At 37.5% G+C, this 16,898-nt stretch overlaps 1 protein-coding gene across 3 annotated transcripts in view; it reads right to left on the bottom strand.

Annotated features, from left to right (window-relative positions):
* wrn (WRN RecQ like helicase) overlaps positions 1-16,898 on the bottom strand; it is a 141,496-nt gene that overhangs the window by 37,351 nt on the left and 87,247 nt on the right. For all 3 annotated transcript variants that reach the window (XM_073042519.1, XM_073042520.1, XM_073042521.1), the window contains exons 22-27: positions 15,199-15,291; positions 12,159-12,300; positions 10,743-10,913; positions 8,210-8,292; positions 8,042-8,102; positions 396-475 (exon numbers count right to left, since the gene is read on the bottom strand). In XM_073042519.1, coding sequence (XP_072898620.1) covers positions 396-475; positions 8,042-8,102; positions 8,210-8,292; positions 10,743-10,913; positions 12,159-12,300; positions 15,199-15,291 — 630 coding nt within the window. The remainder of the gene's footprint in view (positions 1-395; positions 476-8,041; positions 8,103-8,209; positions 8,293-10,742; positions 10,914-12,158; positions 12,301-15,198; positions 15,292-16,898) is intronic.

Below are 16,898 nucleotides of genomic sequence, written 5' to 3'. Positions count from 1 at the left end.
TTCTAATCCCCCAAGTTACTTATGAAGCCAACTCTTGTAGAGTAATGCCTGAATTATTCAGCAGTTATGAATTCTGTAATTTTCAGTCTAGTCAAAGATTCTCGTCACAGCTTTCAGATTAGAATGAACAGACTTTCTACTAGCAACATCAGCTATTCATCTCAACCTGTTATCTAAAGCACTAAAGGCCACACTGCCTTCCAGCCACATTTGAATGGAATGTCTACCTTACTGTATGATTTTGACATGAAAAGTGACACTGCTCAGTGTTACCATATGACTATGAATGATGTCTTGAAAACCTGATGTACAAGTCTAGTAATTTTGGAATTCCAAAGGTCATTATTTTTTCTTAGTGGACTTACTGAACATAAGCTTCATTGCAAAATGTTTACCTTTTAATTGCAGATGTGACAAACAGCTTTCCATACTCTTTTCTCTGCTCTCTTACAAATCCATCACGCGATGACACATTCTTAAAAAGAATAAAAATAGTGGAATTGACAATGAACAAAAAAGTGTGAATTCTGACAACAATTTTCAAATGTGGTGTACAAAATACCAAACAAAATAGCATGGGATGTGGACTGCCAAGTTGAATGAGACTTGAATCTTTTGGCTAAATTAGATACATATATGTCAGAAATATTATTCTGACTACATCTGTCATTCTTCATCATGAGAATATTTTCCAGCTTTGGACAATATTCAGTGACTTTTATTCAACTTCTTCCCATTACAGCACATGAAACACAGCTGCGTGAAATAGGGGTACATTTCTTCACTCATTCTGTTTTACACAAGAAAGAACTAATTTACATGGCAAAGATGGGGCAAGGAGGAGTTGCTACAGTCACTGAGGGGTGACCTGAGGGGAAAGAAATACCTCCATGACCAGTGGTTACTGGTGAAAAGAGAATGATTGTAAAAACTAAGGAGCAAGTGAACAGGGAAGAAAAATAGTCCCCGGGAATTGCAAGAGGAAGAAAAATGGAGTAGGTGGATTTTAAGAGATTGGGGTAATGTCCAGAACAATCAGAAAGAACTACCCTTCCACTTCCTTCAAGCAAATTGTGGCATGAATATGATTAGTAACAATAATTACTGCTTTTAACCTGCAGTGTTTTGGAAAATCTCAACATTGCCTGCTATTGGTATCAGAAATTGCACTAGTCTTTTCTGTCAACTATCACTGATGATGCTACAACTCATACATAAACTAACAAACTGTGGAGCGCTAGGCAGATTTTTGCTTGTCAGTGAACTTTCTGTAAAGCTAACTGAATAATCACATGAATACTATGTGCCAAATAGGTCATTAGGCAACTAAAGGGGTTTTTGTTCCAAATAATTGAGGTGAATTTTGCTCAAGTAACTTCTTTTAGAATCAAATAAAGATGCTCTAAAATAAGCTTCCATTGCCCCAATTGTAATTTTGAATTTTTAAACAAGCAAGAAATATTTGTCACCCAAACATTTTAGGGTGAAAAATGCAAATCAATTAATTGCACAAAGAATAATGCGCTTGTTGATCCAATTATGCCTATTTACTCCATAGGTTTCTCTATTTACCAAGGATTATTAAATGGATAAGGAACTGGATCGAGACATCATTGTTTACAAATCCAATTCAAATCAATTTATATGAAGTCTCACACACAGCTATAAATAATTTTTATGTATTTAAATTAAAAAATGATGCTGAAGGACCCTCAAAAAAAACTGAAAATAGCACAGAGCAGTGCTAAAACTAATTTCTCAAACAGAAGCAATTAGCGTGGCCATCTTGAACAGTTGAAGCTAAATGCTTATGTGGCTACATACATTGATGAGCAAAATACAACATTTGCCTCTTGTCAATTAGCTTAAATTGATAATTCAATTAAATTCAAATTGCTTATTGGGTGCTTATGTCACCTCTTGAAACTATCTACTTTAAAAAAAACTGTTTAAAAATGAACCGCAATTTATGAAAGCTGCTTTCTTTCTGCACCTGGATCATGTTATGTCTAATTGCGGATGCATTGGTAATCATTTTCCAATGTTCCTTAGATTCAGGATCAGTTCCTGAGGATTGGAGAATGGCTAATGTTATCCCACTTTTTAAGAAAGGAGGGAGGGAGAAAACAGAGAACTATCGACCTGTGAGCCTGACATCGGTGGTGGGGAAGATGCTAGAGTCCATTATTAAGGATGAAATAGTGGCATATCTAGATAGCAGTGATAGGATTGGGCCGAGCCAGCATGGATTTACCAAGGGTAAATCATGCTTGACTAATCCACTGGAGTTTTTCGAGGATGTAACCAGGAAGTTAGACGGGGGAGATCCAGTGGATGTAGGGTACCTCGATTTTCAGAAGGCATTTGATAAGGTCCCACATAGGAGATTGGTGGGTAAAATCAAAGCTCAGGGCATCGGGGGGAAGACATTGACATGGATAGAAAACTGGTTGGCAGATAGAAAGCAAAGGGTAGTGGTGAATGGGTGTTTCTCGGAATGGCAGGTGGTGACTAGTGGGGTGCCACAGGGCTCGGTATTGGGATCACAGCTGTTTACAATTTACATCAACGATTTAGATGAAGGCATTGAGAATAACATCAGCAAATTTGCTGATGATACTAAGCTGGGTGGCAGTGTGACATGTGATGAGGATGTTAGGAGAATTCAGGGTGACTTGGATAGGCTGGGTGAGTGGGCAGCTACTTGGCAGGTGACGTTTAATGTGAATAAGTGTGAGGTTATCCACTTTGGGAGTAAGAACAGGAAGGCAGATTATTATCTGAACGGTGTAAAGTTAGGTAAGGGAGAAATACAAAGAGATCTTGGAGTCCTTGTTCATCAGTCACTGAAGGTGAATGAGCAAGTGCAGCAGGCAGTGAAGAAGGCTAATGGAATGTTGGCCTTTATTACAAAGGGAATTGAGTACAAGAGCAAGGAAATCCTCTTGCATTTGTACAGAGCCCTGGTGAGACCACACCTGGAGTATTGTGTACAGTTTTGGTCTCCAGGGTTAAGGAAGGACATCCTGGCTGTAGAGGAAGTGCAGCGTAGATTCACGAGGTTAATTCCTGGGATGTCTGGACTGTCTTACGCAGAGAGGTTAGAGAGACTGGGCTTGTACACACTGGAATTAAGGAGATTGAGAGGGGATCTGATTGAAACATATAAGATTATTAAGGGATTGGATGAGATAGAGGCAGGAAATATGTTCCAGATGCTGGGAGAGTCCAGTACCAGAGGGCATGGTTTGAGAATAAGGGGTAGGGCATGGTTTGAGAATAAGGGGTAGGGCATTTAGGACAGAGTTAAGGAAAAACTTCTTCTCCCAGAGAGTTGTGGGGGTCTGGAATGCACTGCCTCGGAAGGTAGTGGAGGCCAATTCTCTGGATGCTTTCAAGAAGGAGCTAGATAGGTATCTTATGGATAGGGGAATCAAGGGATATGGGGACAAAGCAGGAACCGGGTATTGATAGTAGATGATCAGCCATGATCTCAAAATGGCGGTGCAGGCTCGAAGGGCCGAATGGTCTACTTCTGCACCTATTGTCTATTGTCTAATGATCAAAATCAGCACCTCATGGAATAAGTGCTTCAATCTGCAGTACTGATACCCTCATAATTAAAGATGTTTGGCCAAGTTTAAATTACTAATTTAGTTTACTTGTAGATCAAAATGCTTTGTCTCCTTGATACAATAACCAGATCACTGGGATCTGCACCAATATTTTGGTGTCAGAATATTAATGTAGTTTTAATTTAGAATCACAAATGTAAATAATGTTGTCAGTTATTTAGATTTCCATTCATTTGTTCTGTCTGGTAATTAACTTTCTTGGCAAGCAGTTTTGTAAGCACAAGAACACGAAAAGTAAATAAGTAGATGATATTAAGAAATAAGAGGTATTACATTAGAATTAAGTTAGATAACCATAAAATCAGGAACGGGGATATCATGTGTACAGTTGTACGTTGACAATACATGCATTTCAATCTGTCTATTTACTTGAATGATGGCACTAAGTGGCGACTCTTTAGCTTGCATCTTTGGAAACAGCTCTATTTCCAACTTTAATATCTCTATTTTTCCCTTTCAGGGTTCTTTTGAAGACCCTAACCTGGAATTACATGCTGACTTTGGTTCTTTGCAGGAATGGAACCCGTTCTCGGGGTGTCACGACTGGCCGTTATCCGACATGCCAAGGGCGCAGCCTGAGAATTCGGCTCACCTTTGGAGGCCTAGGATCTCGTCTCCACAGACGGATCAAAGGTCATTGTCCCGGACTGGTGTCGCGTGGGAGCTGGAAGATCTTTGGACGTGTGTCCAGTGACCTGAGATCTTCGGGCACAGAGCTTGGAAAAAGTGACGCAATGGACTTTTAACATTGTAAAATAGCGAGTTGTTTATTATGTCTTCACTCTCACTGTGAAGCAGAAACATTTCTTTCTTGCTATTAGGGAGGGAGAGAACCTGTTTTATGTTGAATACTGGGTGAATGAGTAGTCTTTAGAGTACTGCAAGTCTGTGTCTTTGCTTTGCTCACGCTTGAGTGCTCGGTGGCAGGTGCCGATACTTTTTTTTTGCCGGTGGGGGGAAGGGGGATCATTGCTTGTGCAGGAGGAAGGACTTTGGGGTTCTAGCATTTAACAGTCGTTCATTCTTTGGGACACTCCTCTGTTTTTGTGGATGGTTAGGAAGAAAAAGCATTTCAGGATGTATATTGTATACATTTCTCTGACATTAAATGTACCTTTGAAACCTTTGATTTCTGCTTCCAGCGCACACTATCTGTAAGTTCCTTTAGATATATCAACAAAAGGTCAGTATTGTAAGTGACTAGCACAAATTATAACTTCCTGCAACTGTTAAAAATGCAATGCAGAGCAGATGCTGCTAGTTGTGCAAAACTGAAAGTCACTTAGGAAGCCTGAAAGATTGGTAGAATATGGGAGAGGGTGGTCTACCACAACCTTAGATTAAGATGTCCTAGATAATTAACAGTTCCACAAGAAGCAACATAGTCTACAGGCAAATATTTGGAAAAGAGTGGTTGCAAATAGACCAACAAGTCCATCCACCAAAACCAGGATGTATTATTTCAACTTCTTCAAACAAGTAGTTAGAGTAAAATGTCATATCCTATCAAATGCCAGTATTTTTGATGAAGGGCCAAAACCCTCATGGTTTCCCTTTCTAAACATCGTGCCGTTGTTTTTTTTCCGGCATTTCCTGTTCTAGTTCAGATATTCAGTTCTTTTCTTTTGATTTTCATGTCATACCAACTGCAGCATTAGCCTCAGATGCAGTTCATTTTAACACACCCTTATTTCAAAGCTAACAGCAATCTCCATCAATTATGACAGGTTTCAGAAGTTAGTATGCTCAAAGCTAAAATTTTAATATCTGCATCTACATGTTGCAGACACGGGGATGAGATCAGCTTTTAGTAAGAGATTAGCTACCATTGGCTTGTAACTAGAGCACAGGATAGGTCATTCTGCCAACACAGATGCCTTGTGCAGGAAGGCACAGAGTCGACTGTACTTCCTTAGAAGGTTGGCGTCATTCAATGTATGTAGTGAGATGCTGAAGATGTTCTATAGGTCAGTTGTGGAGAGCGCCCTCTTCTTTGTGGTGGCGTGTTGGGGAGGAAGCATTAAGAAGAGGGACGCCTCACGTCTTAATAAGCTGGTAAGGAAGGCGGGCTCTGTCGTGGGCAAAGTACTGGAGAGTTTAACATCGGTAGCTGAGCGAAGGGCGCTGAGTAGGCTACGGTCAATTATGGATAACTCTGAACATCCTCTACATAGCACCATCCAGAGACAGAGAAGCAGTTTCAGCGACAGGTTACTATCGATGCAATGCTCCTCAGACAGGATGAAGAGGTCAATACTCCCCAATGCCATTAGGCTTTACAATTCAACCGCCAGGACTTAAGAACTTTTTAAAAGCTATTATTAATGCTTTTTGAGATAGTGATTTAGATGCATATCATATTTTTTACTGAGTTAAGTACTGTATGTAATTAGTTTTGCTACAACAAGTGTATGGGACATTGGAAAAAAGTTGAATTTCCCCATGGGGATGAATAAAGTATCTATCTATCTATCTATTCTGGTGACTAGTAGCTTTACAAAAGACAGGTGATGAGTATGTACATATTAAAATATTCTGTATATTGAAAGGCCTGATAAAACTCAGTATTCAATGTCAAGGAGTGTGGAGGAGTTACTGTGTATAACCAGAACATCATGGTAGAAAAGTATGTACCATCAATTATATAGGGCAGTTGAGAAAGAAAAAGGAAGAGACAACTTTGGTCCTTTCTGTTTGGGCTGTCTGTGAAGTATACATATGAAAGATGTTATTGTTATCTCCAGCATCAACTTGGACAAATGAACATGAATAAAAGTTCATTTGCACCTCGACAAACCTTGGTAATGCACTCTCTGCGGTGCTCAGTAAAGCAATTATATCTGCAGCTACTGAAAGGTCAATCTTCCTCACATTGATCCTCACTGAAGTTCATTAGACATTTGTTTTCCCTATGAGTACTTGGATGGCTAAAGCTCCTGCTGAAAGCATTTCGTTCCCTCTCTCAAACCTGCTGCCCACCAGCAGCTCTCCTCATTCCCTCAGCATATTGTTTGGAATATATTAGTGTCCAGAAAACAATAGTTAACAGCATGCTACACCATTCCTTATAGACTTTTAAAAATATAAATCATTAATACTTGTAATATAGTCAAAATCTAGTCAGAGATCAAACAGCACCTAATCTTCAAGTAATTGATGACGGCTTTCATTAATGAGTGATGGGCCCTTTCTGTCACTTGAATGTGCTTTGTGAAGTTGAAGACATTGGCTAGTATGTTGCCTTCCAAATTGGCAATGTTACCATCAAGTCAAGAGTGCGTACTGACTGGTGTCATCATCTGTCTAGTTAGCATTTGCTACATGTACTGGCTGCATCACAAATATGGCTTCTGGTATACTGCACCTATAAATAACTGACATCATTTTGGAGCTCCAAAGATGTGAAGCACTCAAAGTTGGTCTGTAAGTTCTAAATATTCCACATAATATGTTATCAAAAGTTTTGTTTAAAGTGAGACATGATGGTGTCTAAGATTAATAAGAATTTTTTTAAAGAAAAAAAATGTTTTGGCTTGTGGAATTTTAAATCTTGGCCAGAGTTTTCTTTGTTGGAAAATAGTATTATGAAATACTTAGTTGTATTCCACTTGAAAAAATTACATACAATCTAAGAAATGAATATGATATATTTTTGAAAATTTGGCTCCCATACTTACAAAAGATAGGATTAAATACATAGGTCCTTTGAAGATAAAATTATAAAGTAATTGGGGAAAGTAAAAATAAATATTAAAATTATTTTGAACTCCATGAAGCATGTGGGGATCCTCCGATATCCAGGCAATCTTTCTCTTCTTTTTTTTCTTTCTTTAGATAAGGGTTAAGGGGGGGAGGGCTAAGGGGAGGGGGGAGGGTTAATATTATTTTTCTCACTATTTTATCATCACATTTATTCTTTGTAATTTTCTAAAATTTAATAAATAATTTTTTTAAAAAATAGTATTAGAACCATAGAACATTACTGGCCCTTCTTGGCTGTGCCAAACCATTTTTCTGCCTAGTCCCACTGACCTGCACCTGGCCCATATCGCTCCATACACCTCTCATCCATCCTTGCCATGTTATGTCCAATAAGCAACATTTTACTTGCATTAACCAACTATTAACTATAACAGTCATGTTTTAGAAAGATGTTTACACAATAATCAAAAACTTAAAACCACACAGAGCTCTAATTTACTCTATTATATAAAAACCCTGAGATTTAAAAAAAGACCTTGAATAAGAAGATTCTTATCACAAGAGGTAAAACATTATCAACTAGAAATACTGCACTTAAAAAAAGTTCAAGTATGCAGATTCTACAGAAGGAAGATAAGACATAGATAATATGCACTGATTATCTTACAAGAAGCAAAATAAGTAAAAAGGTGAATAATAGAAACCTGAAACTCTGACTGAGTGGCCAATGCAGAGGATCGTGATGAAGTTGGAGGCTGAACATGACTGCAAATAAAATACATACTTGTGAAATTATCAAAGAGGATGAAACTGTTTTAAAATTAATTAGTTACTCCAAACTGAAGTCAAACTGAAATATCGTAAACACATACACTTTTGGACTCAGTTCTTCAGTGGATGGAAGTAGAAGAGTACGACAAGACTCATTAGCTGCCTTCTTCAACCATGCTCGCCCCTGTGAAAATGCAAATTTTCATTAGAAGATTTCATAGGATGTGCCAAGTTCTGTCACTCCCTGGATGAAAACCCACACATTTTCTTCTTTAACACATGGTACAAAGACCTATATAACAAAGTTTCCTGCAATAATTTGCATATTTCAAACTGGAAAAAATCATCTAAATAACTGCCATCAATATTCCTTTGGCATGTATAAAGTCATCCATTCCATTTGAACCTTGATTATGATACTTGAGAAGTATTTCCTTAATATATTTATAAAGAACAGAGTGCGTTCATGTGCAAGTATGTATATTTCATTAGACAACTTTACCTCCATGCATTAATTAAAGCAGCTTCACTCGATAACACCTGCATGTTAAAAAAATATAAATACTGTTGCTGATTAATACTAAGTAGTATGCACATGCAACAGGGGCAACATCCTGCAAAGAGTAGGCATTGATTAAAATGGGCTTTTCATTTCCTGGAGGCCTATTGTAATTGCAGGAATTTGCTAACCCTTTCCCAACTTAATGGCCACTATCCAGAATCAACCACTTTAATCCCCCCAAACTTTTTATTGGCCTCTTCCCCCTTCCTTTCCAGTACTGATGTAGGGTCTGGGCCCGAAACGTCGACTGTTTATTCCCTTCCATTGATGCTGCCTCACCTATTGAGTTCGTCTAACATTTCATTTGCATTACTTTAACCTATGTCAGACCAGATGCAGATTTTTTTTAACAGAATTAAGCTCAGTGTCATAAATACTTAGTATTGGCATCCACAATAACGACATTAGGTAACTTGACCAAGAGGTTACTTTCTTTATAATACTGCAGAAGATTAGGCTTTAAATGAATAGCACAGATGGGCAAAGTACTTAGGATAAAGGAACAAAGACTTTAGTCCCTTCAAGCCTTTTATAAAACTTTCATCCACCTACCATGCTCCCATATTCCTTCATATAAAATACTATTTATCTCATTGATAAATATTAACTGAGCTCACATCTGCTATATTTTGTGGGTGAGAATTCTACACTGAGAATTCTTTGAACAATTACTCATTGGAAAGGCAGGCACAGATTTTGTTATGTCCCCTTGCCCTGGATCTCTTCCGTCACCTTTGATATTCCAGGCAATAAAATGTCTTTTCATTTGGCATCTCATTATTTCACCTTGGTAATCTATACAGGTTAACAAAGGTTTTAAGCTTACAAAGGATCCACTAATGGCATTCTCATCAAAACCAGACAGCTAGTCCATTGAATCTCCATTCTGAAGACGTAACACGATACCTATCGGCTAACACCCCAACTGCAGAATTGGTGTACAGGACTTTAGATGATACTGAAAACCAGAGTCCAATGTACTGTCCTGAGAAGCAAAGGATTATAGGGCACTACTTAGAAGCGGAGGAGTTTCCTCTGTTTACCCAGGACAATGATTATCCCTCAATGAATATCATTAAAACAAATTACGTAGAAATAAAAGGACTGCATTTATGAAACACACCAGTGTGAAAATTGATTGCTATATTTCCTATGATAACATGCATATCCTAAGTATTTTACTGAATGTTAAGTGTTTTGGGATAACCTTGGGCAGTAGATGCATAGTGGAAGCATAATATGAACCTTCTGTTTAAATGTTAATGGAATTATTCAGTCAGGAACATTCAATATAAATAAAAATCTATTGAGTACGGAAAAAAGTCAAATGAAAAATCATAAAACATTCATTTGATCAACACCAAAAGTTATCAATATAGTTAAAACTCTGTTATTGTGTGAACCACAAGATGGAATAGCAAGGGTTTGTTCTTTTTGCTCATCTAAGTCCCAGTTCTTGCTTTCCCTTTCCCTCACTGAGGTTCTGGTTCCACACTCCACTTCAAACCTACTTGGTTCACGAACAATTTATATTCATGTTATGTAATATCTAAGAAAAGTCAATTAAAAGGAGAATTGACATCCAATAGTTCATAAAATCTACTAATCCAGTAACAAAGTCCTGCACATGCTGGCTTATTGGAATTTAAGTTTATTGGGCTTAGTATTGTTGAGCTTTAAGTTAAATATTTCCATTTTAATTCTAAGGAGTAGCTTGCATTAAAGAAAGTTAACTCTTTTACATTATCACAAGTGGTAGACCAAATATGAGAATTAAAAATGCCAGCAAAAAATAATGTAATAATACTTTTAGGAAGATACAAATATTCTTGATAGTAATTGGAACCAAGCACAAATTCCAGCTGTTAAACTACCAAATACTTATGATTGAAGCCATTAATTCAACTCTTTGGAATGAGCATGGGTTTGGCTTCAAAATATGCATCAATTCACTTCTTTATGAATTTTACTGAACCCCATTTGCAATCACTTGTAAACTGAATGTATTTTGACAATATATAACCATCTTGTTCTCTTCCTAATTTCCCAATAGAAACATAAATCAAGCTGACCTTTGTGGAAAGAGCTACTGTGACAGCAAATCTCTTGAAGGTAGAGTTTTCCTTCAGGAAGCCCTCGATGGTAAGTTGATGACCTAATGCCTTCCACCAGTTTTCAGGACGGTTCTTGCCACTGCCAAACAGATGGTGATTACGATGCTTTTCTGGCAAACGCTGTGAGTACTGCAAACATAAGGAAAATATGCTCATCATTTATCAAATACATCACAGTTACCATGACATGCACAGCATATTAGTTATATAATTGTCAAGATCCTTGGCTTCGTACATTGTAATAGAGTTTAAGAATCAACAACACTAAACCACACTATTATAGCTGCATACATTACTGGGCACTATATATGAGACAGAAAGCCTAAAATATGGTGCCGAGAAATTCTGAAAACATCTATTCTATGGATTGAGTGGGATTAATCTTTAGTGTACCGCAGGGGGAAAAAATGATCTAAGAGAGTTATTTAAAGTATTTTGATTTAAAGAAGACAACTTGAAAAAGGCACATTTTTTTCTCAAGCAGATTAGTTGGCGACCATAGGATAAAGCTGAGCATAACTGGCAAAAGAACCAGAGTATGCATAAACAGCTTTTTTAATGGATTGGGTTGGGTGATATGGATGGTTTGTTCTGCTGAAAATAGATAGGGGAAAGAAAATTAAAACAATAACTTTTAGAATGGAATTTAATATATACCTGAAACCATTTTCAGGGTTCTAGGGTTAAAGCAGCACAGTGAAACTAATTAGAATGCTCTTCAAACAGCTGACACTTTGCTTCATTTTCCTTTGTCATTTCCACCAAACACCTTCACTATTTCCATTTTATCTGCATCTACCCGTTGCTTGCCAACTATTGTTTCACCCTTTTCCCTCACATTTTTATGATGGCTATCACCCCTCTATCCCTCTCTCCAATTTGAGGGTCTCAGCTCAAAACATCGATTATCTTTTTCCTTCCATTGATGCTGCCTGGTGTGCTAAATTCCTCCAGCATTTTATTACAAACGTGTATGATTTTATTACTTTTCCTTGTCTGAACTCCAATATAGACATGCATATTAGAATACATTATTAAACATTACAGTCTTACTAGTAAAGACACTGCAAAAAAGAGCATGATTCTAATTCCAGCATGTCAAATTTACACAACCAGTTAAATTTCAATTTTAAATGTCTTACACATACACACACTTTATAAGGAACAAAATAAGGACTAAAAATGGCCGGGATCTAAACTTCACCTGCTTACCATCATCTCTTCTCTAACAATGCTCTACTTTTAAGTCTTGATTCCCAAAAGAAATTAGCATCGATATCATGAATCTGGTGCAAACCTCCAGTAAAGACCTAATATCAAAATATACCCAAATTTGACACTTGGTATACTTGACTTAATAAGTGAAATACTTACAGAACCCAGCAAGAATAAAACAGGGACTCCAAGACCAAACTTTTCTCCTAAAATACATATTGCAGTCAGCAGCTGATAAGCTTCCTTTCCAAAATCATCCATCTCATTTTCTTGGTCATCTGCAGGAGTAAAGCTTCCAATTCTACAACAAGTAACAAGGAAAATCATTCAGTTAATGGAATGTTGAAATAAATCACAAACAAAAAAAGCATAAATGTGATTGCATTCCTTGCAGAAAAATAATTAATACTTATATTTGACACATTATGTACTTGTAACATTGTAAAATATTCTGAACTTCTGAGTCACCACTGAAGGACAACTCCAATCATGGCAAGATACAAATCTGAGACATGAAAGCTTATGGTAGTATCAATCAATTCTGATTTGAAGGGTGACAACAGATATTGGACAAGGACATCAAAAATCTTCAAAGATTAAAAAAAACCCTGCAATGCTGGAAATCTAAAATGAAAACAGAAAATGCTAGAAAATATTCAGCATATCAGGTCATATCTATTGGAAGAGTATCATAACTAACATTTCAAGACATAGACCTTTCATCAAAAGTCTAAGACATCTTCAGTTGCTGGTTGATTCAACTGCCAATTGCCCACTGTCACTTAAATGAAGGAAGCCTACAACCAAGCATTCAGCACCCAAACTCAGACTGGGTCACTACCTAAAATTTAGACAACCAACCTCTGAAGATACAATTTTATATTAAGTATATTTTATTAAATATCCTGTATTTTATATTTGTCTTCTTCCACATAACATTTCACAATGTCTTGAACCTAAGCATATTGCAGCTACAGTGGAATATTTATTATGGTAGCAAATTGTTCAACACAGTTATATATGACAACTGAGGTTTTGTCTTTATGATTTTAATGATTCAAAATAGTGTAAAAATTACTGATGTTTATATTTTCAGTTAACCATCTAAATAATGGCACCAGGCTCACAATACAGTGGCATGCAAAAGTTTGGGCACTCCCGTCAAAATTTCTGTTACTGTGAATAGTTATGTGAGTAGAAGATGAACTGATCTCCAAAAGTCATAAGGTTAAAGATGAAACATTCTTTTCAACATTTTAAGCAAGATTAGTGTATTATTTTTGTTTTGTACAATTTTAGAGTGAAAAAAAGGAAAGGAGTACCATGCAAAAGTTTGGGCACCCCAAGAGATTTGAGCTCTCAGATAACTTTTACCAAGATCTCATACCTTAATTAACTTGTTAGGGCTATGGCTTGTTCACAGTCATCGTTAGGAAAGACCAGGTGATGTAAGTTGTAAAGCTTTATAAATACAATCAGCAGCCATAGGCTCCTCTAAGCAGCTGCCTAGCACTTTGAAAATTAAAATAAATGATGCCCACAAAGCAGGAGAAGGCTGTAAGAAAAGAGCAAAGCATTTTCAGGTAGTCGTTTCCACAGTCTGTAATGTAATTAAGAAATGGCAGTTAACAGGAACGGTGGAGGTCAAGTTGAGCTCTGGAAGACCAAGAAAACTTTCCAGGAGAACTGCTCGTAGGATTGCTAGAAAGGCAAATCAAAACCTCCATTTAACTGCAAAAGACCTTCAGGAAGATTTAGCAGACTCTGGAATGGTGGTGCACTGTTCTACTGTGCAGTGACACTGGCACAAATATGACCTTCATGGAAGAGTCATCAGAAGAAAACCTTCCCTGCGTCCTCACCACAAAATTCAGCGTCAGAAGTTTGCAAAGGAACATCTAAACAAGCCTGATGCATCTTGGAAACAAGTCCTGTGAACTGATGAAGTTAAAATAGAACTTTTTGGCTGCAGTGAGCAAAGGTATGTTTGGAGAAAAAAGGGTGAAGAATCTCATGAAAAGAACACCTCTCTGACTGTTAAGTGCGGGGGTGGATCGATCATGCTTTGTGCTTGTGTTGCAGCTAGTGGCACAGGGAACATTTCACTGGTAGAGGGAAGAATGAATTCAATTAAATACCAGCAAATTCTGGAAGCAAACATCACACCATCTGTAAAAAAAGCTGAAGATGAAAAGAGGATCCACAACAGGATAATGATCCTAAACATACCTCAAAATCCACAATGGACAAACTCAAGAAGCGTAAGCTGAAGTTTTTGCCATGGCCCTCACAGTCCCCCGACCTGAACATCATTGAAAATCTGTGGCTAGACCTCAAAAGAGCAGTGCATGCAAGACGGCCCAAGAACCTCACAGAACTAGAAGCCTTTTGCAAAGAAGAATGTGTGAAAATCTTCCAAACTAGATTTGAAAGACTCTTAGCTGGCAACAGGAAGCGTTTACAAGCTGTGATACTTGTCAAAGGTGGTGTTACTAAGTACTGACCATGCAGGGTGCCCAAACTTTTGCTTCGGCCCTTTTCCTTTTTTGTTATTTTGAAACTGTAAAAGATGTAAATAAAAAGTAATCTTGCTTAAAATATTAAAGAAATATGTCATCTTTAACTTACACCACACACAAAATGTTGGTGGAACACAGCAGGCCAGGCAGCATCTATAAGGAGAAACACTGTCGACGTTTCGGGCCGAGACCCTTCGTCAGGACTGACGAAGGGTCTCGGCCCGAAACGTCGACAGTGCTTCTCCTTATAAATGCTGCCTGGCCTGCTGTGTTCCACCAGCATTTTGTGTGTGTTATTTGAATTTCCAGCATCTGCAGATTTCCTCGTGTTTCATCTTTAACTTTATGCCTTTTGGAAATCAGGTCATCTTTTACTCGCTTAGCTATTCACAGTAACAGAAATTTTGACCAGGGGTGCCCAAACTTTTGCATGCCACTGTATATTGAGTATTTTTTGTTAAAATTACAGTAATAAGGGAAATATTAATACTGATTTATAAATACAATCACAAAAACTATTTATCTTCATTGGATAGTAAATAGTTGAATTAATAAACTGAACTACACTGAGAAATAAATTTCTGAGCTCCATGAAGCCTGTGTTGCTCACAGGCTTTATTCCCAAAAGGACACTTTGATCATTAATCTTCTTTGTCTGTATCCCCAGCAGGATCACCTACCTTAATCTACAATTGTCACAACATCTATCAGTTCCAAGGATCCCGAGTGTGGCCTTCCTGAGCTGTTCATCTTCAAAATGAGACAAGATAATACTGCAGGAACAAAATAAATGTAATCACCTACAAATCATCAGGCAAACATACTTGGGATGAAGTCCTATATTGTTACTGAATAGCTGTCAAATATTTTTAGCTCAAGATTACAAATTAATTAAATGGGTTGTGAGGCAGAAATGACAATTTCAGTGTATAAGGAACTGACGAAACTTCAAGAAAACAGTGACATTAATACAACAACTTTCAATTCATGAATAACAAATTACTTTTTTTTAAAAACAAAGTAGTCACATATAACCATTGCACACAAAGCAACTCCCTACATATTACAACCACTTACATTACATATGCACTAAATGTAAGAAAACAACCCTACTGATGTTCAAAAAGAGACAATTAATCAAAGAAGTTGTTCAGAAAGGTGTTTAAGGCTTAGCTCAAGAGGTAAATTTTAAGAACTGCCTTAAAGGTGACAACAGTAGAAGGTCCTGTGATTTAGGAAAAGTTAAGGAGATTAAGATCCAAACGACTGAAGGCAGATTCTTAAAAGCAGGCAAAGTAGTAATGGATAAACAAAAATACAGAATTGAAAAAATTTGGTTGTAAGGAATTATAGGGCTGAAAGAAATTATAGGAACAGGAAAATACAAAGCCATGGAGGACACTAAACATATTAAGAATATTAATAGCAGCATTTATCAACTCTGAACTGGTAGATTTAGTTAGCACAAAGAGGATAACTGAGGAGAATGTAACAGGTTATGGTAAAGGTAACAGGACTTTGAACAATCATAGATTTATAAAGGGGGGGGAGGTATTAAAGAAGTAACATCCCACTTTAAGTCCTAAATCATATCATCCTTCAAAAGGGCCATACTGAGCAACCCACAAGCATTCCCTTAGACCACATCAATCAAAAGCCTGCCTCCTCAGTTGCTCCAAATAGTAAGCTTCCTTCACCTGGTTCCACTCCCCCTTCTCCTGAGAAAGACTGTGCATAGTGCCTGGAGCTGTTGCATGTACTTCTCTTGCAATTGCTGTGCAGTGAAAACCATGTTTACTCTGCCTCTTAATGCACTCAGTTTAGAGTAATTCAAGGAGTAGCTCTTCAGGCACTGGAAGGAAGAGGATCAGGCAATTACTTTCCACGGCAGACCAAAGGGAGATACCTCTCTGAACACTGTCCTTTTCTCAAAGGCCTCTTGGTATATCTTCCTCTTTCCAGGTATGAAAAATGAATAGGGGAATTGTGATTGAAGTTTTTCCACTGCCAAATTCTAAACTTCAGCAAGGATACCATCAACTTCCAAAGCCACCTTGTTTAGTGAGAATGACCAGAAAATAATTATCTGCAAATTAAAGGTGTACCTAGAATGGAAGCTCATTATGTCTCATGGGAAAAGAAACAGATCAGTGGACATCTGACAGCCGAGGCCCATGAACTAAAGAACAAATGGTGAGCACAAAGAGGGCAAGAGACCCAGCAACTTGTGTGGGCTCTTCATTGCTGGCATCACCTGTTCAAAGTAACACTTCAAAGATCTCCTCAACCATGATTCTATACTTGAGTGCATCCTACAGAAACCCATTTTGGTCCAGTCTTGTTATCACTCACAACTGGAAAATAAGTTAAAGAGTTCATA

The sequence above is a fragment of the Hemitrygon akajei genome, chromosome 4 (assembly GCF_048418815.1).
Source record: "Hemitrygon akajei chromosome 4, sHemAka1.3, whole genome shotgun sequence".
Lineage (NCBI taxonomy): Eukaryota > Metazoa > Chordata > Chondrichthyes > Myliobatiformes > Dasyatidae > Hemitrygon > Hemitrygon akajei.
This window is presented reverse-complemented; position numbering and strand designations above follow the sequence as displayed.